General features: G+C 42.2%; 1 protein-coding gene across 4 annotated transcripts in view; it reads left to right on the top strand.

Annotated features, from left to right (window-relative positions):
- Window positions 1-24,900, top strand: part of SLC36A1 (solute carrier family 36 member 1) — a 67,526-nt gene that overhangs the window by 14,135 nt on the left and 28,491 nt on the right. For 2 of the 4 annotated variants that reach the window (XM_049647962.1, XM_049647965.1), the window contains exons 2-3: window positions 17,278-17,425; window positions 24,294-24,384. In XM_049647962.1, coding sequence (XP_049503919.1) covers window positions 17,278-17,425; window positions 24,294-24,384 — 239 coding nt within the window. Of the gene's footprint in view, window positions 1-7,481; window positions 7,723-13,094; window positions 15,981-17,277; window positions 17,426-24,293; window positions 24,385-24,900 lie in introns of those variants that run through there. The other 2 variants (XM_049647963.1, XM_049647964.1) reach the window with 2 other exon arrangements.

The raw sequence follows: 24,900 nt of genomic DNA, 5'->3' as shown, positions 1-24,900 counted from the left end.
CCCAACCGACTAAGCCACCCAGGCGCCCCTAGAGCATCCTTTTAAACCCAAGTCAGATCATGGCATTCATCTGCTCAGACTCCTCCAATATCTTCCCATCTCACTCAGAGTAAGAGCCAAAGTCCTTAAAATGGCTCACAGAGCTTTATACAGTTTTCGCCCACTTGTGCTTGCTCTGGCCTGATTTACTTCTCTTGCCATAGCTCATTCTGCTACAGCCACACTGACCTCCTTGTATTTATTTAATTCTAATATAGTTAATGTACAGTGGTATATTAGTCTCAGGTGTACCGTATAGCGATTCAACACTTCCATACATTACTCAGTGCTCATCATGATAAGTGCGCTCTTAATCCCCTTTTCACACCACCCCCCCCACCTCCCCTCTGGTAACCATCAGTTTGTTTGCTATAGTTAGGAGTCTGTTTCTTGGTTTGTCTCTTTCTTTCTTTGTTCATCTCTTTTGTTTCTTAAATTGCACATATGAGTGAAATCATATGGTATTTGTCTTACTTATTTCACTTAACATTATATCCTCCGGGTCCATCCATGTTGTTGCAAATGGCAAGATTTCATTCTTTTTCATGGCTCAGTAATATTCTGTTACATATACATACCACATCTTCTTTATCTATTCATCTGTCAATGGACACTTAGGCTGCTTGCATAATTTGGTTATTGTAAATTATGTCACAATAAACACAGGGGTGCAAATATCTTTTTGAATGAGCGTTTTTGTATTCTTTGGGTAAATACCCAGTTGTGGAATTACTGGATCATATGATAATTCTATTTTTAATTTTTTGAGGAGCCTTTCACAGTGGCTGCACCAGTCTGCGTTCCCAACAACAGTGCGAAAGGGTTGCTTTTTCTCCACATCCTTGCCAACAGTTGTTGTTTGTTGTGTTTTTGATTTTAGCCATTTTGATAGGTGTGAGGTGATATCTCATTGTGGTTTTGATTTGCATTTCCCTGATGATGAGTGATGTTGAGCATCTTTTCATGTGTCTGTGGGCCATCTGTATGTCTTCTTTGGAGAAATGTCTGTTTTATGTTTTCTGCCCATTTTTAAATTGGATTATTTTTTATGGTGTTGTGTTGATAAGTTCTTTATATTTTTGAATACTAATACCTTATTGAACATATCATTTGCAAATAGCTTCTCTCATTCACTAGATTGTCTTTAAGTTTTGTTGATTGTTTCCTTTGCTGTGCAGAAACTTTTTATTTTGATGTAGTTCCAATAGTTTACTTTTGCTTTTGTTTCCCTTGCCTCAGGAGACATAACTAGAAGAACGTTGCTATAGCTGATGTCGGAAAAATTACTGCCTCTGCTCTCTTTTAGGATTTTTATAGGTTCAAGTCTCACATTTAGGTCTTTAATCCAGTTTGAGTTTATTTTTGTGTATGGTATAAGAAAATGGTTCAGTTTCATTCTTTTCATGTAGCTGTCCAGTTTTCCCAACACCATCTGTTGAAGAGATTGTCTCTTTCCCCTTGCATATTCTTGCCTCTTTGTCATAGACTATTTGACCATATAATCATGGGTTTATTTCTGGGCTCTTTACTCTGTTCCATTTGTCTGTGTGTCTGTTTTTGGGTCACTACCATACTGTCTTGATGACTATAGCTTTGTAATGAATCTTGAAATCTGGGATTGTGTTACCTCGGGTTTTGTTCTTCTTTTTCAAGGTTGTTTGGCCATTAGGGGTCTTTTGTGATTCCATACACATTTTAGGATTACTTCTGTGAAAAATGCTGCTCTAGTTCTGTGAAAAATGCTGTTGGCACTTTGATAGGAACTGCATTAAATCTGTAGATTGCTTTGGGTAGTACGAACATATTAGCAATATCTGTTTTCCCAATCCATTAACATGGAATATCTTTCCATTTGTTTATTGCCATCTTCAATTTCTTTTGTCAGTGCTTTGTAATTGTCAGAGTACAGTTCTTTTACCTCCTCAGTCAAGCTTATTCCCAGCTATTTTATTATTTTTGGCACAATTGTAAATGGGATTGCTTTCTTATCTTCTCTTTCTGCTACTTCATTATTAGTAACAGATTTCTGCATATTGATTTTGTATCCTTACTGAATTCACCTATCTGAATGAATAGGCCTTACTGAATTCACCTATCAGTGCCAGTAGCTTTTTGATGGAGTTTTTAGGGTTTTCTACATACAGTATCATGCACACACTGACTTCCTTTTAATTCTTCCAATAGGCTAGGCACATTCCCTCCTGGGCTCCTAGAACATGCTATTCCCTCTGCCCAGAATGCTCTTCTCAAAGAAGTCCACAGGGATTGTTTCCTCCCCTATTTTAGGACTTTGTTGAGATATCACCTCTCAGTAGTATATTCCTGACTATTTAAAAAGGCTTCAATCCCTCCTCTCTGCCTCTAGACTCCCTCTCCCACTTTCCTGATTTTCCTCCACAGCAGGTACACCCGCTGACATGACATGGATATTACTTATTTATTTTTGTTCTCTTCTCTCCCTAAAATGTTTCACAAGGGCGGGGATTTTTGTCTATTGTGTTCACTGTTTTAGGCCCAGTGGCTGGCACATATAATAAATATTCATTAATGAAAAAGAACCAATTTCTTTATTTTCATCTTCTTACTCTTCTATTTGATTCTTCATTTTTGTTATTACATTCTTAATTTCCATCCCCTAACAATATTTTTTAAAAGCAATATTTTTGTTGTTGCTATCGTTGTTATGTCATGATGGCAACATCTTGTCTCTCTGAGGATATTTGTCTGCGTGTTTGTTTTTTGCATGGTCTCCTCCAAAATGCTTCATGTGTTTGTGCATTTGGTTATTCTTTTGTCTTAGAGGTTTTCCCAGATGTCTTGTAATCTCTTTACAATTTTTAAATGAACCTTTAGGAGTACAATTTATATACAATCCAGTTAACGTATTTTAGGTTCCCTCCCCACCCCCCCACCCCACCCCCCCACCCCCCCCCGCCCCTGGCCCATGTGGCTCAGTTGGTTAAATGTCTGACTTTGGCCCAGGTCATGATCTCACAGTTCATGAGATCGAGCCCTGCATTTAATAAGTATTTAATTTAATAAGTAAAAAAATAAACCCATATAACCAGCATCCCAATCAATATATAGAATGTTAGCATTACTCCAGAAAGCTCTCTGTGTCCCTTTGCAGCCAATCCCCACATGTTTCTTTGACACATGTCAAGAAACCATTGTTCAGCTTTCTGTCACTAGATTCGGTTTTGCCCATTCTTTACATTTATATAAACCGAATCATATAGTATGCAGTTTTGTGTGTATGGCTTCTTCCACTTAGCCATAATGAGATTCATCCACATTTTTGCATGTATCAATAGCTCCTTTCTGCTCTATATGCCACAATTTGTTTACCAATTCACCTATTGATAAATGTGTGGGTTGTCACTGATTTAGCTTTATTAAGGTGTCTGCTGTGAAAATTTGAATACAAGTCTGTGTGGACCACAGCCTGGACCCGGGTGAGGCAAGACAAGAAGCCTAGGTCACAAAATTTAAGGAGGCACCCGCTCTTGTGTTCATGTAAGTGCCAACCCTGCGCCTGTACAATCCTAAAAGCGAGTGCCTCTTTAAATGTCCCATCTGCGGCACCTTGCTTGCCTCCCCCTAGTCGAGGCCCTGGTGTGGATAAACACTTTTATTCTCCCTGGGTCAATACCTAGGAGTGGAATTGCTGGATCGCAGGATATGTGTTTAACTTCATAAAAAACCATCAAAACAACTTTCCGAAGCGGTTGCATCACTGTCCACTCCCCCCAGCAGTGGATGAAACTTCCAGTTGCTTTACATCCTCAACAACAAGTGTATTTCCAGTCGTTTCTGTTTCATTGCCATAGACCAATTGCTTCCTGCAAATATGGCTCATCCCTGTGCTTCTTGCTGTTATCTTTATCTTCCTGGCTTCCCGGATCCAAACCAGATTCAGGAGAGCTTTTGTTGAGTCTTGCTGAACTGTTTCCACACCCATTGTTGCAAACAAAACAAATAGAGCCGAGCAGATCTAAGTGAGCTCTTCCTCTTCAGGAAGAGCGTTTTCACTGTTGCATTCCTGAGATCTGTCCCCACTGGGTCCCTTTGCTTCTCTTTGAATTTCTTTTCCATTTTCCTTTATAGCTTCTGTCTGATCTCAGCGCTTTTGTTAGCCCTTACACATATTTTGGGATCTGTGGATTCTATCTTCTCCCTTTGCTGAAAATAGAGTTTTCAGAGTTTTTACGTTTTGCTTTTGCATAGTTTTCGAGGAGTAAAAGAGTCAAAGTGCTTTTTTATGTATACTTCCATATATTTTTAAAAATATTTTTTAAGGGGCGCCTGGGTGGCGCAGTCGGTTGGGCGTCCGACTTCAGCCAGGTCACGATCTCGCGGTCTGTGAGTTCGAGCCCCGAGTCAGGCTCTGGGCTGATGGCTCGGAGCCTGGAGCCTGTTTCCGATTCTGTGTCTCCCTCTCTCTCTGCCCCTCCCCCGTTCATGTTCTGTCTCTCTCTGTCCCAAAAATAAATAAAAAACGTTGAAAAAAAAATTTTAAAAATAAAATAAAAAAAAAATATTTTTTAAGTGTTTATTTATTTCCGAGAGAGAGAGCGAGAGAGAACACAAGCAGGGGAGGGGCAGAGAGAGGGAGACACAGAATTTGAAACGGGCTCCAGTCTCTGAACTGTCAGCACAGAGCCCGACACTGGGCTCAAACCCACAAACCGGGAGATCATGAATGACCTGAGCCAGAATTGGATGCTTAAGCAACTGAGCCACCCAGGTGCCCCTATTTATGCATCCATATTGAACAGTGAATCTTCATTTATACTTCTGAGTAAACTGTGGAAGCAGAGGTGGGGATTTGTATAGTTGGGAAAAGTTCTCTGGGAATGACAAGGAGATGTAATTGTGTTAATTTCTTTTCTTTTTAATTTTTAATTTTTCAATGTTTATTTTTGAGAGAGAGAGAGAGAGAGAGAGAGAGAGAGCAAGTGGGGGAGGGGCAGAGAGAGAGAGGGAGACACAGAATCCAAAGCAGCTCCAGGCTCTGAGCTGTCAGCACAGAACCCAACTCGGGGCTTGAACTCATGCGCCATGAGATCATGACCTGAGCTAAGTCAGATGCTTAACCAACTGAGCCACCCAGGCGCCCTATAACTGTGTTAATTTCTAATTATGACTGCATAATGATAAGCTTGATAGAATCCTAACAGTATCTGAAAATGATGCAAAGGTCTTTCTAATAAGAGTGTGGTGGCCAGATATAAGAAAGAATCCTTATTATAGTCAGTGCCTCCCAGGAGCCAATTGGGGAAGGCAAAGTCGCCCTTGCATCAGTAATTCCAACAGGGAGCTCTTTGGTTCTCTTAAGATCGGGCTTTCTTGACCATGACATCAGAAGGAGCCATAGAATCAATGAAATTCAAGACCTGGAGGTAACCTGGGCTCAGAAGCATTCCAAGCACAGTTTCTGGCACTGATCAGTCAATAAATTGCTGGGTTCTTCCAGGGATGAGATGAACTCACTGGCCTTGCTATTTTGAATTGAGCACGAACCTGCATTCTTTTCTCTTTCCCTGGTGAAATGAACCAACTGGGGTAGATATTTTAAAAAATATGGTGGGGTGAGGGGCACCTGGGTGGCTTAGTCGGTTAAGCATCCGACTTCAGCTCAGGTCATGATCTCATGGTTTGTGAGTTCAATCCCCATGTCTGGCTGTGTGCTGACAGCTCAGAGCCTGGAGCCTGCTTCTGATTCTGTGTCTCCCTCTCTCTCTAGCCCTTCCCCACTTGTGCTCTGTCTCTTTCTGTCTCTCAAAAATAAATAAATGTAAAAATAAATAAATAAATAAACAAACAAATAAATAAATAAATAAAACATGGTGAGGTGCCTGGGTGGCTCAGTTGGTTAAGTGACTGACTCTTGCTTTTGCTCAGGTCATGATCTCCTGGTTTGTGAGATCAAGTCCCATGTCAACACAAAGGCTTCTTGGGATCCTTTCTCTCTCCCTCTCTCTCTGCCCCTCCCTAGCTTGTGCATTCTCTCTCTCTCTCAAAATAAATAAATAAACATTAAAAATATATATATGGGTCATAGAACATACAAAGGCTTTAAATATATATATATATATATATAAAGTAATATATGTTTATGAAATAATTGAGACAGTATATATAGATAGTTAAGAGTAAGAGTCTTAAGCAAAACAGTAAGTACTGTTATTCATGATTCTAGATTTTAACGCCACAAATCTGTATATGTCTCTCTGTATAAATATTTCTATAAGCGCATAGTATAGCGTATGGAGAACAATACTCACATGCTGGCAACTGTAAGTCTTTGGAGGAAAAGCGTGAATTTGGGAGCAGGGAAATTTTCACTGTTTATATATCTATATATTGTCTAACATTTCTAATAATAACAATATATTAATATATAATTTCTACTATCTTAACAGTTTTATGGAGGTATAATTTACATAACAATAAACTGCACATATTTTTAAAAATTTATTTTTAAACTGCATGTATTGAGTGTGTATAATTTGATAACTTAAAATCCATATTCACTTATGAAACCATCAGCACAATCAAGGTAGTGAAAATACTTGTCACCTTGAAAGTTTTCTTATGCCCCTTTATAATCTCTCCAGTCCTGACCTTCCCACCCACTCCAGGCAACCACTGACAGGTTTTCTGTCGCTGGACACTATTTAACATTTTCTAGAACATTAGGTAAATGGAATATTTTTTCTGACTTCTTTTACTCAGAATTATTTTAAGATTTATCCATTTTGTAGCTCTATCAAGAGTTTATTCTTTTGTGTGTGTGTGTGTGTGTGTGTGTGTGTGTGTGTGAATGGTTACATAATTTCAAATTAATTAATTTGTTAGTTACATAATTTTTAAAGGAAAAATTCAGGGAGAAGGAGGAAAGAGAAGGCTAGGTAACACATACACCTCAAACATACTGAGATGTTGCCATCCATTTAAGAATATTACTTAAAATTTTAAATATGTTAAAAAGTTAACGTTGCCTTACCTCACAGTCCCATTTCCAGGAGCAACCACAAATGAGTTTGTGTAAGCTTCGAAAAATAGGACAAGAGGATTTTTAAAAAGATGTATTTTTTTAAATTATAAAAGCAACATACGCTCCCCGAAACGTGTTAAGGAAAGCACACCATGTGCAGAAATGAGCTCACGGCTCAGGGGACAGAGCTCTGGGGACTCGCCAGCCACGCTCCGAGCTCAAAGCCCCGCCCCGTTCTGCGGGGCCCCCGGCCCTGCCTGCCGTGTCAGCAACAGGTCGCCAGGTGGTGCTGCGGAGCCGGGCTCCGGAGCTTCCCCGGTGGAGGGGAGCTGCCACGCGCTGGAACACGTGACCCGGGTCTCCGGCTGGGGAGCCGGGATCACGTGACGGGGCCCGGAAGCGGCTGCCCAGGCAGCAAAGGTGGGAGGGGGGGGATGGCTGGGGCTCCGAGCTGAGGCGGGGACGGGTGGGCTGAGCTGAAGCGGGAGCCAGAGCCGGAACCGAGCCTGAGCCGGAGCCCGAGCGGTGCGTCCGCGCGCTGATGGGCCGGGGCTGACGGCGAGTCACCGCCTCCTGCAGGACCCACCTCGCCTTCCTCTGGGGCTCAACGGATGCTCCGGGTCAGGCACCGATCGGCTTGGGGTGCAGGTCCGAATCTCCTCGGCTCCCCCGCCTCAGCCGCGGTAAGATGCGGGCACCCCTCCCAGGATGAGGCCAACTGGAGAATCCCTTTTCCCTCGCGCTCTATCCCTTGACCTCCCCCTGCCGTTTGACAGGTGGGGAAACTGAGGTGCCCGGATGAGAAAGGTCACCCTACCTACCAGCCAGGACTTCTTCCACGCTTCCCAAGGGGGTCCTGTCGCCTGGGACAAGTGACCGGCCCTGTGGGAGCCCTGCCGGGGACTTGCTAATAGTGGGTCTTTGGGTCATAGAATACCAGAACTGGGATCCTGGGAAATCACTTGGTGCAACCCCATTCTAGGACAGTTGGAGAAATGGAGGATCTGGAAGGGGTCGGGGCTTGCCTAAGGTCACCCAGTGAGTTAGTGGCAGACCTGCGCCCCAACCTCCAGCGGCTGTTCGCCTTTCCCCACACTGCCTCCTGCGGAAAACTTGACATGTGGAAAGGCACCCTCTTCCTGTCCTCTTCTCTTCTAGCTCTGCCTTTTTACCTCTACGGTCTCCATCTCTCGGATTGGCTTGGCTCTGGGTGTGGTTCCCTGTTTCAGTGTTCACGGTTTTTCTGCAGACTCATCATTCTGGAGGCTTTGCTTCTAACCGTCCTGCAATTTTGTGTAAATCATACTGAGATATGAAATAAGAATTGCAGAAGGTGGCTCGCAGCTGGGGCTGTGGAACGCCCTGGCCATTAACTCGAAGAATGCGAAGGCCCTGGCTTTATGTTTTCTGTAGCTTGTGTCATTTGGGGAATACTGGTTATTTGCATGCAGTCGTTTGAGGCTTGCTAAAATAACATAGCGGCATGGTGTAACGGAAAGAGCCGAGATTGGGGAATTGAGAGACTGTGTTCTAGCTCTGACACTTGCTTTGCAACCTTGGGTGACTCCCATCCTGGAGTGGGTGTAGGTTTCCCAGCCTGTACCGTGATGAAGTTGAATCCCTAAGGACCTCGTCTGCTCTGACATTCGGTGCATCAGGGTCTGTTTGTTTTCTATTCAGAGAGGGTTTTCCCCTGTGTGTAGTACTACCACTGTGCAACAAAGATTAATCCAGTTGTCCAGGAAGCGGTTCCCTACTTCAGTTATTTCTGGGTTGCCATGAAATCCTCCTCTTTCTTCTTATCTCTGTATTATGTCCAAGATAAATGCTGACCGCTGAAAGTCATTTTGACGGTCTTTAATCACTTTAACGTGATCAAGCCCCTCTTTGACTCTTTGTCGAGGGTCTAGTCTGTAGTCGTTCACGTGTGCACTTAGAGTATGTTTTCTTTAAAGATTTTTTTGTTGTCAAGAAGTAAAGGGGACACAAAAGACTGGATCTCTTGCTCTGAGTTTGAGACTGTGGGGTGGAGGCTGTATGAAGAAGAGGCTGCTGCGATGATGGTATTAAGTCTCTTTTCCTTTGTTTGCTGATGGTGCCATTTATAATCACCTGCCGTTGAGTCCTTATTTTCCCTTTAAACCGTGTAGCCGTTCATTCGGCGTCACCTCTGTGGCAGCGTGACGGGCTCGGAGCTGTCTTTGTCTATTCTAAAGGCAGATTCCATTTCTTCTGCAGTATTCCAGAGGTTATAACTAGGACCAGTGGATGCAAGTGCCGAAAGGGAAGTGGTTTTTGGGTGAGCAGAAGAACTTTCTAACAATAAGTGCTCTTTCATGTGGCAACGCAGAGCATGGAGCTCCCTGTCACTGGAGATAATTGTCCCTTGGCAATTACTTTTGGGAATGTCATGGATTAGATTATTGTATTGGGTAGAGCTTTGGGCTAGATAGAGTGTTAGGTTTTCTTCCAACTCAGGGGTTCTGTGAAATTCTAGGACTGGACTTGTTAGCATGGAGAATGTGAAGTAGGGTGGGTAGGATAGATGGCCAGTTTTGTGAACATGTTACTTTCCCCTTTGTCTCATCTCCTGTTAAGTACCCCTCCTGGTTTTTTAATTTTTATTATTATTTTTTTTTTATTATTCCTCCTCCTCCCTCCCCAGGGAGTGTCTCAATTCTTTAAATGCTTGATATCTCTTTCAAGGTCGGATTCTGAAGAGTCATTGTGCTGTTAATGATACATTTCTTTCTACCATGACCGGAAAGCAAGGTCCTAGAACTGGGCTGAGTAAATGGACTTTGGTTTCTACTTTTGCTGGCCTGGCTCTGATAACCCCTTCCAGAAGTGTGTGACTGGCTGACGACCACTAACACCTAGGATAGCTTTTCTCTTTGTCCTGTAGAGGAAACTCTCACTGAGTCTTTTTGCCTCGTCCGGGGCCGTGGAGGAATCCTGAGGCTCCTTCCTTAAGCCAGGCCTTACTGGGTCTAAGTACACAAAGCTAGCTGTTTTATGGGTGTGGGGTCCAGTGGATGGGACATTCTAAATGTACCAGAATAGAAACTACATGATATTGCACTTGGTGCCATCTCTTATCTCCCAAACATTTCTCTCGGAAGCCTTAACACCCAGGGCCAGTTCTCAATGACCCTCTCCAGTAGAAAATACTCCACTGTGCCTCCCTATTCCGTGAAGTCAGAAATCTATCTGGGTTACTGGGATGCTCATGGCACATAGATCACCATTTCCCAAATGGGGACTCATTCCAAGAGTGATGGAATGGAAAAGAACTGCAGAACCATAGGTGTGCATAGTGACCTTTCTGACTTCTTGTTCTTGAACTTCTCTGCGGTGATAATCACATCTAACTCTGAACTTGTTGTGTCTTTTATTATGCAGAATTCCCCATGCACACCTAATCCTGGCCCCAGTTTTGTTCCAGGGAAGATGGCAGGGAGGAGAGAGAATTTATGGTGTGATAGAAACACTGACTAAGAATCTGGAATGTTATATTCTAATCCCAAGTCTTTAACTAGCTGGGGCCTTGGTTTTCTCACCTTTGAATGAGAAGCTGGGGCTTTATCTTCTATAAGTCACGCCTGGTTCTGACGTTTAGTGGTTTTTATGACTGTGGGTAAAAAGTGAGCGTGTTTGCGTCTTTAGCCCCTCCTGGGCAGAGACCGCTGAGGTCAGCTGCCCTCTCACCAGGCTCATTTAGGCAGGAGTCAAATTATGGAATGCACTTCTGTGGTAGGTTAGATGGAGTTTTATCTGATGCCCTTTAAAAACAGCAGATCACGTGGAAGTTAGAGATTTTCACTTTCCTCCTTGTAGATCACAGATAGCAACACAATCTGTGTCCTTGTTCATGACTTTGGAATCCCAGCAACAGAGAAAAGAAAACGCATCTAGAGAATTCGCTGTTTCTCTGGGTTCCAAAGTCTAACCCAATGTAATCGTTTAGGAATAATGGGTGGCAATTTTAGTCTGCAAATATCACCGATCCATGAACTCTGGTAGGAGGTGAGGCCTGGGGTACACCTATCATAATAACATCATATGTATTTTTCTAGTGCTTAGTATGAATCCATCTGTAATCAGGATCATCTAGCAAGCTGGTTAAAAATAAACTGTTCATGTTGAATCAGACTGGGGTCAGAAATCTGTTTGGTTTTTTTAAGCAGTTTTATTGAGATATAATTCAAATGGCATGGGATATACTTCAGCCATTTAAAGTGTACAATTCACTGGCTTTTAGTGTATTCACAGAGATGTGCATAAAATCCATTTTAGAACATTTTCATCACTCCAAAAGAAACTCTGTCCCTTAGGTGTCACTGCTAATTCCTCTTAACTCCCTACCCTAAACCGTAGGCAACTAATAATCTATTTTCTGTTCTAGACTTTCTTATGAACAAAATCATATACTATATGGTGCTCTGTGACTGACTTTTTTCAACTAGAATGTTTTCAGGGTTCACCCATGTTGTCACATGTATTTGTCAGCACTTAATTTATTTTTGTATTTGGTATTATGTCAGTATTTAATTTCTTTTTATTGCTAAGTGGTATTGTATGGATACAGCACATTTCATTTATCCATTCATCAGGTTTATTTTCACATTTGGCTATTAGGAATAATACTGGGATCACCATTTGTGTACGAGTTTTTCTGTGGACATACATTTTCATTTCAGGGTATACCTAGGAGTAGAATTGCTGGGTCATTTAGCCTTTTGAGGAACCGTGAGACTTTTGTCCAAAGTAGCTACACCATCTCACATTCCCACCAACTGTGTTCGAGGATTCCAGTTTCTCCACAGCTTCACCAGTATTTATTATTATCTGTCTTTGATTTTAGCCATCTTGGTGGGTGTGAAGTAGTATCTCATTGTGGCTTTTGATTTGCATTTACCTGGTGGCTAGTGATATTGAGTATCTTTTCAGGTGGTATTGGCCATTTCCACCTCTTTGGCAAAATAGTTATTCAGATGCTTTGCCTATTTTTTAATTGTATTGTCTTTTTATTATTGAGTTGTAACAGTGTTTGTATTTTCTGGATTTAAGTCTCTGATCAGAAATATGATTTGCAGAAGTTTTCTCCCACTGTGTGGCTTGTTTTTCACTTTCTTGATGGCGTCCTTTGAGGCACAAATGTTTTTTAATTTTGATAATGTCTAATTTACCAATTATTTTTTGCTTGTGATTTTGCTGTCATATGTAGAAACCACGACCTCATCTGAGGTCATGAAGATTTACACTTATGTTTTCTTCTAAGAGTTTTATAGTATTCACTCCTGTGTTTAGGTCTTTGATCCATTTTGAGTTAATTTGTACGTATGGTGTGACGTAGAGTTCCAGTGTGGCTATCCAGTAGTCCCAGCACGATTTGTTGAAAAGATGATTCTTTCTCCATTGACTTATCTTGGCACCCTGTCAAAAATCAATTGACCATAGATGTGAGGGTTCCTTTCTGGACTCTCAGTTCTGTTCCATTGATCTGTATGTCTTTCCTTATGCCAGTACCATATTGTCTTGATTACTGTAGCTTTGTACTGAGTTTTGAAATTGGGAAGTCCTCCAACTTTGTTCTTCTTTTTCAAAATTGTTTTGGCTAATCTGAGCCTTTTGGATTTCCATATGAATTTTAGAATCAGCTTGTCGATTTCTGCAAAAAGGCAACTAGGATTTTGATAGGGACTTCACTGAATCTGCAGATCAGTTTAGGAAATATTGCCATATTAACAACATTGAATCTTCTAAACCGTAAACATTGGGATGTTTTTTCAATTTTTTAGGCCTTTAACTTCTTTTAACGATATTTTATAGTTCTCATGTACAACCCTTATACCTACTTGGTTTAAATTCATTCCTAAGAATTTTATTCTTTTTGATGCTATTGTAAATGGAACTGTTTTCTCAACTTAGTTTTCAGATTGTTCCTTGCAATTGCATAGAAATACAACTAGTTTTTGTATATTGACCTTGTATCCTGCAAATTTGCTGAACTTATTAATTGTCCTAGTTTTTAGTGGATAATTTTTATGTGTTTACAAGGCACCCATAAAGGTATTGTTCAGTTTTTGATAATGAAGCTAAATAAATAACACTTTAGTACTGTCTCTCCGTCCCTTCATTCCTTTTTTTCCCTCCCCTACCTTCCCATAGGCCCCAAACAAGAGCTATAAATATGTATAGGTGGACTCTCCTTCCTTTGTTGGAATTGGCCCTGTTTATTGTACTGAATTTGGAATAGAAACCAATCAGTAAACTCTTATTTGGTTATTTTGAGAACATCTTCATATTTTCAAAAGTGACTTACTATGAGGCCGATAGGTGGATGAAAGATGCTCAGTTTTTATTTTCCTGGAAATCAGAGAAATGTAAAATAAAACAAGTACAAGGGACCACCCATCCATTTAAAAGAACAAAAATGATAAAAGCCAACATTGGCGGAGTTATGAAGAGACAGTCATATTCCTGGTGACACTGTAGGTTAGTTCAATCATTTGTGTGGCAAAGACCATAAAAATGAGTGTATTCACCTAGTTTTACTCCCAAAGCGTATCTCCAAAATTAAGAAAAAACTATGTGTATGAATTCCTATTAGATGTGATGTAAGAGATTTAAAAAAGGAAGAAAGCATAAGCTTCATATCCAACAGTTGGGAGCTAGCGAAGCAAATTATTATATCAGTATAATGATGGACTGTTATATTGCAACTACACATCATTAGTGTGTGTACTTTACGGATTCAGGGAATAGTAGATATGAAATAAGTGGGGGAAAACCTTCAAATGATGAGAATATTGCTAACTAAAAAATAGTTTATGTAAGGAAAAAAAAGTAAAATTTATTAAGATTATACAGATAGTTGGTATTTCACTGCAATTTTGGTTGAATGTATATTTAAAGAAAAAAATTTTTTCCCACCGCACGTGTAGACTTTTCTTAGTTTGTAGTGTTCACCCTTTTGGGTCTAAGTATCTAATGAAGATTTTGAGTTTGTGTTGATGGGCCACACATAATGTATAAACTCTCTTCTTTGTCCTCAAGAGCCTGAAATAAAGGACAAGCTTGTCTTGAATTCTCACATATTTTGCCCCTCATTTAAACAGTTAACAGGTGCTATTAAAATCTCCCACAGGGCAGAAATCTCAATTGCACAATAGACTTGGAAACCAGGTTTCATCAAAGGGAGCCCAGAGGCAGGGTGGCCTTGGAGGCTAGCACTCAGTGTGGACAGCTAGAGAGCAAGAGGAGGCTGCCTTGATGGCCAGAAAGAGCGATAGGAGGAACTCCGAGGAGTGATTGCCCGCACCCTCTAGAGCGCTTGGACCCCTCCTTCACCGCTCTGAGAAAGGTCTTCTGCTTGGACTTTCCCAGGGGTGGGGAACACATTGTCTCCCAGAGCAGTCTGTTCTATTGGACAACTTCTGATAAAGGCTCTTCCTTATGTCTAGCCACAGGCCTGCCTCCCTCTACTTCCCACCTCCTGACCCTCTTTCTGACTCATCTTTGAGGTCCCACAGGACAAGTGTTACCCATAGGACAGCTTTTGGAAGCAGTTTTTATACCTCCCAAGTTGCTAGTTCTCCAGGTTGAACTTTCTCATTGCTTCTAGTCGTTCCTCATTTAGGTGTTTTCCACTCCCTCCTCCTATTGGTGGTGAGCCCTCACTATACCACAGTTTAGCATTGTTTATAGTGTACTGCCTGGAACAGAATATCGTGCGTGCATGGCAAAAACAGTGCTGTCGACTACCGGGGGTTCTCTCTCATCCTAGAGCAACCTAGAATTAGCTTATTTGGCATCTGTTATTAAATCGTTGACTTCTGTTGAGCTGATCATCACCTAAAACCCGTAAATAGTGTTAATTTTTTCTTTTCAGCATGCATGCAGTGGCCAAGCCACATCTCCCACGTCCTGTGGTTGTTTCTCAGACTTCAGATCTATAGATTTCAGCTTCTTTTTTTGAGCAGTTTCTTACCAATATTGTGCTGTGGGTAACTTCAGTTTTTATATACAACATAAAGACACCTCTTTGCAGTATTTGAAATAAATTGAGCATCTGTGCCAAGTAATCAATAGAGTAGTTTCCTGGTTGTTGGGGAGGAGTAGGGGGATTTGTCAGTCCCCGTATTCTGTCCCTTCTCCCTCAGTAATATGCATGAGTCACCTGGATGGCTCTATTCCTCAGACACTTGGTATGTTGGAAAAGAAATTCTCTTCTGTTTGCATAAATAATTAGTTGATTTTTGGAATACTGGAGCTAGAGAGAAGCTGACAGATCTTTCAGTTCACTGCCCTCTACCCCTTTCTGCACATTTGGGATAAAAGAATTGTTCCAAGTTAGTAAGGAAACTGGCGAGAGAGGCAGGCTTAGAACCCAGGCCTTCTGCCATACGTAGAACCTGACCTATTAGCTCTTGCCTAAATAGCAGCTTTCAACTGTCATGTTAAGATATTTTATAGATTTTCTCCCCCTGATCCTCTTATGAGTTTAATTGCCCTAGAACTAGAAGACTTCTTTGAATCCCTCTGGCATGTGAGTCAATGATGCCCTCTTAGGTATTTAACAAAGTCGCCCTAGTGGTGAAACTGGGCAGGATCCTCTGGGAGACTTCCACAGCCCTTACTGGCTTTCTGCCAGGCGCTTTCCTTGTGGGATTATGTGGGTCCTCTCTCCATTACACTCGGGAGAAAATGAGATCACCCTGGATCGCTTAGGTGCCAGAGTAGGGCCAGTTTCCGAAGAGTCCCCTGGGACTTGACCTGTGGGAACACTCAGCACAGAGCTGTCCTCTGGCAGCTAGTGTTGGGGGCTGGCAAGATGGTATTGTGATGCCCGTCATTCCTGTCTCCTTACCAGGTATCTGAGACAGCACGTCAGGCTCCCGGGCTTAGGCTGGGGAAGAGCCCGGTCACAGGGAGGCAGGTATGCCAGTCTGCCAGTGTCAGAAGGATTTTTATTTGTAATCTTTAATGTACATGTACCTTCCTTTCCTCACTCGATTGGAGATTCTTGGAGGGCAGGAAGTTGGCTTCCTTTCATTGTAATATTCCCTCATTGCCAGTGGCAGTGCATTCAGTAGATGTTTCCAGGTTCGGGCAGGGCAGCACAATATACGTTTCCTGCTTTGCTGCTACCTGGCTGTAGCAGACAGGTTCCTTCATCGTTCTGGGATTGATTCTGCATCTGTCAAATGCACAGTTTGTGGAGCGACCTCTGAGGGCTCTTTTAGTGTAGCGCCTAGTATTCTGGAGGCTTCCGGAACTGCCCAAATGTATCCTTCTGGTGTAGCTCAGAAGAGTCGTTGTTCTTCCTCTTTTCTGTAGTAGCATTACTGAGAAAATCCACCCTGGGGACGATACCCTCGCCATCTTTCCCCAACACACAACAGAAAGGGTTTTTTCTTTCACCATCTTTAAAACGTTGGCAAATCCGTAACAATAAAAACAAGGGGAGTTGTGGAGGGGAGGTCTTGAGATGAGGGCCAATGGAGAGCCCTCTCATGGTCCTGCTCTTCCTCTGAGCTGCTTGCATTTCAGGCTGGTTGCAAGAAAAGGGGATGGTGGTCGCCGGTGACCTCCAAAAAGTACAGGCCGGGCCAGAGGTCATGGTGGAGAGGGAGAGGAAGTCAGCTGTGGCTCTGGAACCTGGTGGGGAATCTGAGCATACTTGGATGATTTGGAGGGGGTTCCTTGAGTGCAACAGAGTCCTTTTTCTAATGCACGCAGAAGAAAAATAAGATGCAGTGAGGGATATTCAGGTTCCCATCCTCTGAGAGCTTGCTTCTGGGGAAGATGGGCAGAGATACGATATAACTGTTGTTCAAGGTTCAAAGAAATTAGCTCAAAGGAGGGGATAGTTACTCCCAACCTAAGGAACGGGGAAGGCTTCCTGGAAGCACCTGTCTGCATCTTACCCACCCATCCCGGGCAGTGCCTCACCTTTGCTCTGTCCAGGTATGCGGTGGCAAATTTAGAAATTTATGAGTGGGGCACTAACTGGAAAGGTTGGGAGACAGAAGCTGAGTGAGCTCAGCCCGCCCATGTGTACTTTGCACTTTTTCCATTTCCCTTGGTATCAGGCACTGTCACTGTACTTAATTCATAGTGCAGCTGTCACTGAGCTATTGTGACCATGGCTGCTCCTGCCCCAGAGCCCACCACAGGCTTGGAGCTAAAGGCCCCAGCCTCTGGAGGTCTTAGCGCTGACCCTGTCCCTCCAGCTACCATGTCCACGCAGAGACTTCGGAACGAGGATTACAATGACTACAGCTCCACGGACGTGAGCCCAGAGGAGAGCCCATCCGAAGGCCTAAACAACTTCTCTTCCCCTGGCTCTTACCAGCGGTTTGGGGAAAGCAACAGCACAACGTAAGTTTCTTTACCCTCCTGGGTGGGATTCATGTTTCTACATTCTGTATTCATAATGTAGTCTCCCTTAGAGGTATTTTTGCTCCCCCATTTTTATCAGTTCCCCACTTTACAGATGGAAGGAAGATATAAAGAGACTGGGTGAGTAACAGTGCTGAGATTTGAGTTCCTTGCCAGCCACCTTCCCATCTGTTTTATATTCTTTGCTCCTTTCAGCTGCGTTGGTCCCCGAACGCTGGTGCTGAATGTAAGAGAAACTTCTAGAGAGAACGTTCTCTTAATTCAGAAGCATGGGTCATCTGTCTTAGAACCTCAAATACCTCTAGGCTCAATTGGAAGCTTCCTTTGCAGAGTCTTGCCCAGACTTCTGTCCCCATCATGAAACAGCCAGTTCATTTGGTTGAAGAAGTGGTAAGAGGGAGGAAGGAATAATTTCTCCTGCATTTAAAAAATTCAAGAGGTTGAGAAAAGGAGGTCTGCTTTGCATTGCCTAGGGAGGGCTTGAGTTTTATTTCTGGAAACTGAATCCCAAGGCTCATCTGAGTGCCCTCTCTGGGCCTCAGTTTCTCCAAATGTAAGAGAAAGTTGAGGACCCCACTGTGAAGGTATGCTGACTGTCTGGTGCTTACCCACTTGAATTAGAAGGTTCAGAAGAGGGTTTTCTACCCCACTGAGTTTTCATACTCAGTCCTGAACCTCAAGTATGCCCCTGATGTTTTCTCCATCTTTTTTGACCCCTTCTGTTTATTCCTCAAGCTTAGCAGTTACCCTTTCTGTGTTCCTTTGTGGGTTGGGTGTGACTTAACTGAGGGATCCTTTATGTGCTAGACTTGTCCCATGTGACTGCCCAAGGAGGCTCTTGAAGCTTCTCTTGGAGGTCATTACTGGTGAAGCTCCCTTTGGCTGCAGGCTCTCCTGGGGCAGGGCATTTTCTCTTGGGATAGAACCAGAAGATATGGTCTGTCCACATTACCACTAGGTGATTTCTGGTCCCAAAGATTCAGTCTCTATAGCTTATGTCTCATGTGGCATGCTTTTGTAGATTCCCCCATTTCCTTGCAGTGCTAGCTGATGGGAAAGATTGTGCAGAGAACAACTGGCGGCAGTGAGGACCATCTTTCCCCTCTTTTCCCTAACCTATCCTCCCAGCTGGCTTCCCCCCAGGCAGAAGGAGCTCCAAATGCAGCCATTGACATGTGATAGCTTCCCTTCAGAAGTCATACGCGTTGTGCAATTGTTTTTCCAAGCTTCTCTCTCTATAGTTTCTCTTCCAGTTTTTGCTCTTGTTATCAGGCATCAGCTTGTCTGTGTAATGCTTGTCATATGGGGTCTAGATTTTCATTTTTAAAGGGACCTCCCTGAAGTTCAAAACCAACCACTAGCAACTTCAGGATGGTAGCTCACAAGTTTTGTATGTATTGAAAGTTATGTGTGCCCGTTAGCTATTCTGAGTATCTCTTTTTTCACATTGCGTTATAACTAGTATCAACCCAAAACTATTTCTCCTTGCTTCTTCGAAATTGAAAAAATCAGGAGATACCTTCCTGGGGCTTGTACTGGGATGTTTTCCTGGGTATGCTTTGTTGTGAGGGCCTATCCTGGCCTGATACTGTGCTATAGGGTAGGTGACCAGGAATGCCCATCTGCAAGTGATGTCCAGTATCACAAGTGGTAGAGGGAAAAGTACTCCCTTGGGACTGGGAGGGTTGGTTGAGTAACCAGCTGGTTACTCAGGTTGGATCCACCTGAGCATTTAGGTGTAGAAAGCATGCCAGGTGTCATTAAGATATAAGCTGATTCAGGAGACCTCGTTAGCTCAGGTAGCTCTCTCACATATCAGGGTGTTAGAGACAAGCTCTTGAGCTGGAGTCCTTGTCTACTGTGCCTTGCCCCACCCTGTTATCTGCTTTGTCCAGGAGCAAAGAACATGGAACAAAGTACAAGGAACAAAACGCAAGGAATAAAGTACATGCTTGCATATACCTGGCTCTCCTAAGGGTTAAGGGCTCAAGAAAAATCCCTAATCAGGGGTGCAGATCGGAACCCCAGACACTTCCATAATGGTGTGTTTAGTGAGATTATTTCCTAACACTTGGTGTTGCCAAGCCGTCGACTGTTTTGACAACAGCCTCATCTTACTCTGTTGGGCATTTTTCTTCTTGTTGCCCTGTTGAGTTACATTATACCAGCTGTTGGTTGAGTTTGGGTCCTTTTCCCCCAGGCTGGCAGGCTGAGAAACCAGTTGACTGCTCTAGGTTATCTAGAACAGCTGTTTGCAAAGTGTGACTCTTTGGGGTTCCCAAGACCATTTCAAGAAGTCTGTGAGACTGAAACTATTTTCATAATAATGCTAACACGTTATTTGCCTTTTCACTGTGTTGACATTTACACTGATGGTTCAGCAGCAGTAGCGGGTAAGATTGCTGGTGCGTTAGCATAAATCAAGGCAATACTACCAACTTATGTCAGTCATCGTATTTTTCTCTGCCACACATGTACAAAGAATGTACAATTTCACGTAAGCAGGTCCTTGATGAAGCAGTCAAATTACTCATTTTATTACTTAATCCTTCAGTGCAGGTTTAATAATCTGCGTGACAAAATGGGAAGTACATGTGAAATACCTCTGTTGCATACCAAAGTATGACACCTGTCTCAAGGACAAGACCTTGAGTGATTGAGTTACTGAACTCAGCTACCTCTGAACTAGCTGCTTGGGGTTTTGTTTTTTTGTTTTTTTGGTTTTTTTTTTTTTTTTGTAGAACACTATTTTTGCTAGGAAGAACTAACAAGCTGTAGGTTATTCAGGCCTGAGGACTTGGCAAACATTTTCTTGAAAATGAAAATAATGAGACCATAACCTCATGAAAAACAATGGTATTTGTGGTCCACAATAAAATTTAAGTTTTCAAGCAAAACTAGAAAAAAAACCTGGTATCCAACACTGACCTTGACAGCTTCCCTCTACTTAAAGACTAGTAGGGTGCCTGGGTGGCTCAGTTGGTTGAGCATCTGACTCTTGATTTCGGCTCAGTTGATGATCCCAGGGTCGTATGATTGATCCCCATGTGAGGCTCCATGCTGAGTATGGAGCCTGCTTAAGATTCTCTCTCCCCCTTTACACCTCTCCCCAACTTGTGCTCGCTCTCTCCCTTAAAAAAAAAAAAAAACTTCAGTGATATTAATAAATGTGAGTTTTTCTGATATTGTGTAGTGAAATGTGCCAGTGCTTGGAAGATCTGCATACCTCAGGGAACCAGTATCTTCCAAATGGCCAGCCTGATATTAGAAAATTGCGCGTGGGTGAAAGATTCATGCAAAGGGCAAGATCACCAGTAGATTTTGATCTGATAGGATATTGAAAAGGCCAGACTCCATGTTGTAACTAACTTCTAAGAAACAACTACATGTCAAGTATCAAAGGAAAACTACCATAATCGTCTAAAGAGATTACTAAAACACATTCCAACTGCATGTCTTTGTGAGGACAGATTTTCTTCATGTACTTCAACCAAAACAACATATCACAACAGATTTAATGCAGAAGTAGATAGTGAAGCTATCAAACAAGACATTAAAGAAGTTTGCAAAAAAAAAAAAAAATGTAAATTAGTACCAGTCTTTGTTTTGGAAAATAGAATTACTTTTCATTAAAAAAAAAAAAAATCTGTTATCTATAGCGACGCCTGGGTGCCTTAGTTGGTTAAGTTGCTTTCAGCTCAGGTCATGATCTCATGGTCATGGGACAGAGCCTCCAGTTGGGCTCCATGCTAAGCGTAGAACCTGCTTGATTCTCTCCCTCCCTCTACCTCTGCCCTTCTGCTTGCACACACTCTCTCTCTCTCTCCCTCAAATAAAAAAAGAAAAGAAAAAAGAAATTTAAAAATCTGTTACTTATATTAACATATAATTTTATTTTTAAATTAACTTAATTTTAAGTAAATTAATTTAAAATAGAATTTACTTATTTTATTAACATGTTATTTTAATTAATTAATTAATACATATTTTTTAATTTCCCAATTTTAATTTGTAATATATATCAGCAGACATAATCCATATAATCAAAAGCTATTTGGTATCCTTAATACTTTATAAGTATGTATAGGGTTTCTGAGACCAAAAAGTGTAAGAACTACTGATCTGGAACATAAACCGAACTACAGAGATTTGCAAGGTTTCCTCCCTGTACTCCCCATAGTTAAGACTTTGCAGTCCATGGAGTTGATTTTGTGATACTCATGGTTTTGGGTAATCTCAGCTTGGGGCCATTGATTAAAGAGAGTAATGTTGGCCAGTTGCCTAGAATCTTGGTGTTTTGGAGCTAAAGAGACCTTGGAAAGGATGCTGTCCTATCCAGTCCCCTCACTCTACAGCTGAGACTAAGGTCCAGACAAGGGAAGGGAATTGTGTAGAGTTACTGGCAGAACCAGGGCTAATAGGGACCTGGTCTCCCACAAAACCCAGCTCAGAGGCATTTTGGGGAGGCCTCTGGTAGGCAGGTGGGTTTGCTACAATGCTTACCTTTGCCTTGAGTGGATTAAACATTTGCTAAGGTAGACATTTGCTTCACTTATCATCCTGCTTATAATCTTCTGGTCCCTGGCTGCTGATAATGAAGCAGTCACCCCTGTACTCGTGTGGTCCTTAGGCTGTTTCCTCAGGATAGTCGGGGAGAGTGCTCAGCCTCTTCTCATTTAGATTCAAAGACATTTTCTTGATCTTTCCTGAAAAGCTTGGGGACAGTAGGCAGGTCGAGAGGTCTTCTTCCTAGAGGTAGAAGGAGAAAGGTTACCAAAAGTAAAATTCCATTCCAGAGAGTAGAGATAGGTCATATTTATTATGGTCTTTACAAGTGAACATATGTTATTTGCTTTTGGTTTCTTCTGAATTGCTGATTTGAAGAAATATATGGAAACATCATTTAGGAGGGATTTGGGGTATTTGTGTGGAAGAATTTCCAGACGGTGCCAGAGGCCAAATCCTGAGTGAGTCTATGTATTGGGGGCAAAGCAATGGCTATATTTGACCTGTTTTGTATCCTTCTGGAGGTAGCGGGATAGAAAATATGGCAGATGAGGACATTCCTCTGCTGTCAGTCCTTGAGGAAACACACTCCTCTGTGCTGATGCCCCGTGTCTCTCTCTAGCTTTGTATTTTCAGGCCTTTCTTCCCCAGGGGCACCCTTGCAAGCTCTGCCTGTCCTCCCAGACTCAGCTCAGATTTCCACTCTGGGACCCTCACCTGCCTCCCCCTCCCTGAACACTGTTCCCGGGCACATCTTAAGAAGGCGTCTCTCTACCTGGGTGGTTATTAATGTATCTGCCTTATTTTTTCATTGAAACATTATTAATTTCTAGAGACCGAGGTCCAGGTCTGTATCTGATTCCTACTTCTTTCTACCACAGTATGAGCACAATGTTTTACACAGAACAGATGGTATTTGCTGGGTGAAAAAATGAATGAGGGTGCAGGATAGGCTTTATAATCACAGTGTGAGATGGACAGTCTATAATAGGTGAGGGGGAAATCTGTCCTCAAGGCAGAATGATGAACTAGGTGACATTTGAAGAGGGCTTCTCCAATCCGACTTTTAATTTTATTATTTATTTATTTATTTATTTATTTATTTTTGAAAATGCAAATTCTTTTATTTTATTTTAATTTTTTTATAATTTACATCCCAATTAGTTAGCATAGAGTGCAACAATGATTGCAGGAGTGGATTCCTTAGTGCCCCTTAACCCATTTAGCCCATCCCCCCTCCCACAGCCCCTCCAGTACCCCTCAGTTTGTTCTCCATATTTGTGAGTCTCTTATGTTTTGTCTCCCTCCCTGTTTTTATATTATTTTTGTTTCCCTTCCCTCATATTCATCTGTTTTGTCTCTTAAAGTCCTCATATGAGTGAAGTCATATGATATTTGTCTTTCTCTGACTAATTTCACTTAGCATAATACCCTCCAGTTCCATCCACATAGTTGCAAATGGTAAGATCTCATTCTTTTTGATTGCCAAGTGACATTCCGTTGTATATATATATACCACATCTTCTTTATCCATTCATCCATCGATGGGCATTTGGGCTCTGTCCATACTTTGGCTATTGTTGAGAGTGCTGCTATAAACATGGGGGTGCATGTGTCCCTTCGAAACAGCACACCTGTATCCCATGGATAAATGCCTAGTAGTGCAATTGCTGGGTCGTAGGGTAGTTCTCTTTTTAGTTTTTTGAGGAACCTCCATACTGTTTTCCAGAGCTTGCATTCCCATCGACTTTTAATTTTAAATACAAAGTATTCCAGGGACTGGCCGTTTGTGGTACCATATTCCTTTTGCTCTGTTCACTTTGCATACAGTTTTCTTTTAAGGGTTCTGGGCTTCTGTTTTTTATGTCCCTCGTTTTTCTTTTACACCAATGTCTTGTCCTTCACAATGAATGCTTGTCATCCTCCATTGTGGTTTTGGATACGAGTCTCTGTAGTGGGCAGTTATGGTGAAACCCAGACCAGACCCACTAGGAAAAGATAAAGCGTCTACAAAGAGCCGTGGTGTCCCTCTGGTCCAATGTGCCATAGAGATGGGGTTCTTGGAGATCCACAGGGAATGGAGCTTATAGCACAGAGGCAAGGGGAGGGCTCGCGGGTCAGACTGCCTGAGTTTGAATCCTGGCTGAACTCTTTATTAGGTATAAGACCTTGAGCAAGTGTCTTCCTCATCCATAAAACAAAGTTAACATCTATCTCATAGGGTTGTTGTAGACATTGAATGAGATAATGCATGAAAGTGTTTAGCACAGGGCTACATGCTTAGTAAATGCTAGCTGTCATTATTGTTAACATGCCCTTGTCTACCTTCTTTCCACTTCAGATGGTTCCAGACTTTGGTCCACTTGCTAAAAGGCAACATTGGCACCGGCCTCCTGGGGCTGCCTCTGGCAGTGAAGAATGCAGGCATCTTGGTAAGGATCTGCATTGGCAGGGGGAGTATCATGACAAATTTTAGGAGATGGTGTGTGTGTTTTTTAAATTTGCTTCATTTAAAACACTTAAAAATGAAAAGCTTTTCTCTTTAATTCAGCTGAAAAAGAGCAAAATTCAGGTGTTCGTTCACTTAAACATATTTATTTAGGGCCTTGTGTGTGCTTGACATTGTTCTGGGTTCTGAGCGTTATCAGTGAATAAAAAAGAGAGATTCTTGCCCTCATGTAGCTTACTCTGGGGTGAGGAGGAGTACTTTAAAATGTCTCAGGGAGTTTCTGTCAATAATATTAAGTAATGGATTCATAGCAGAAGTCTGTTGGTTTCTTCCACGGTCCTTCCACGTCCTACTCCTAGGAGGCCAACTCTGAGAATTTTACTTTTTCTGTTATGATTCATCCCCTACAGACTGCAGTCTAAAGCCATTTGGTTTCTCTTAGAGTTGGAGCTAGCTCAGAGATGTGGATTGCCCTTAGCTAAGGGCATCTTTTCCTGAT

Source organism: Panthera uncia (assembly GCF_023721935.1).
Source record: "Panthera uncia isolate 11264 chromosome A1 unlocalized genomic scaffold, Puncia_PCG_1.0 HiC_scaffold_17, whole genome shotgun sequence".
Classification (NCBI taxonomy): domain Eukaryota; kingdom Metazoa; phylum Chordata; class Mammalia; order Carnivora; family Felidae; genus Panthera; species Panthera uncia.
Note: the sequence above shows the minus strand (reverse complement) of the source record. Positions and strands in the feature narration are given on the sequence as shown.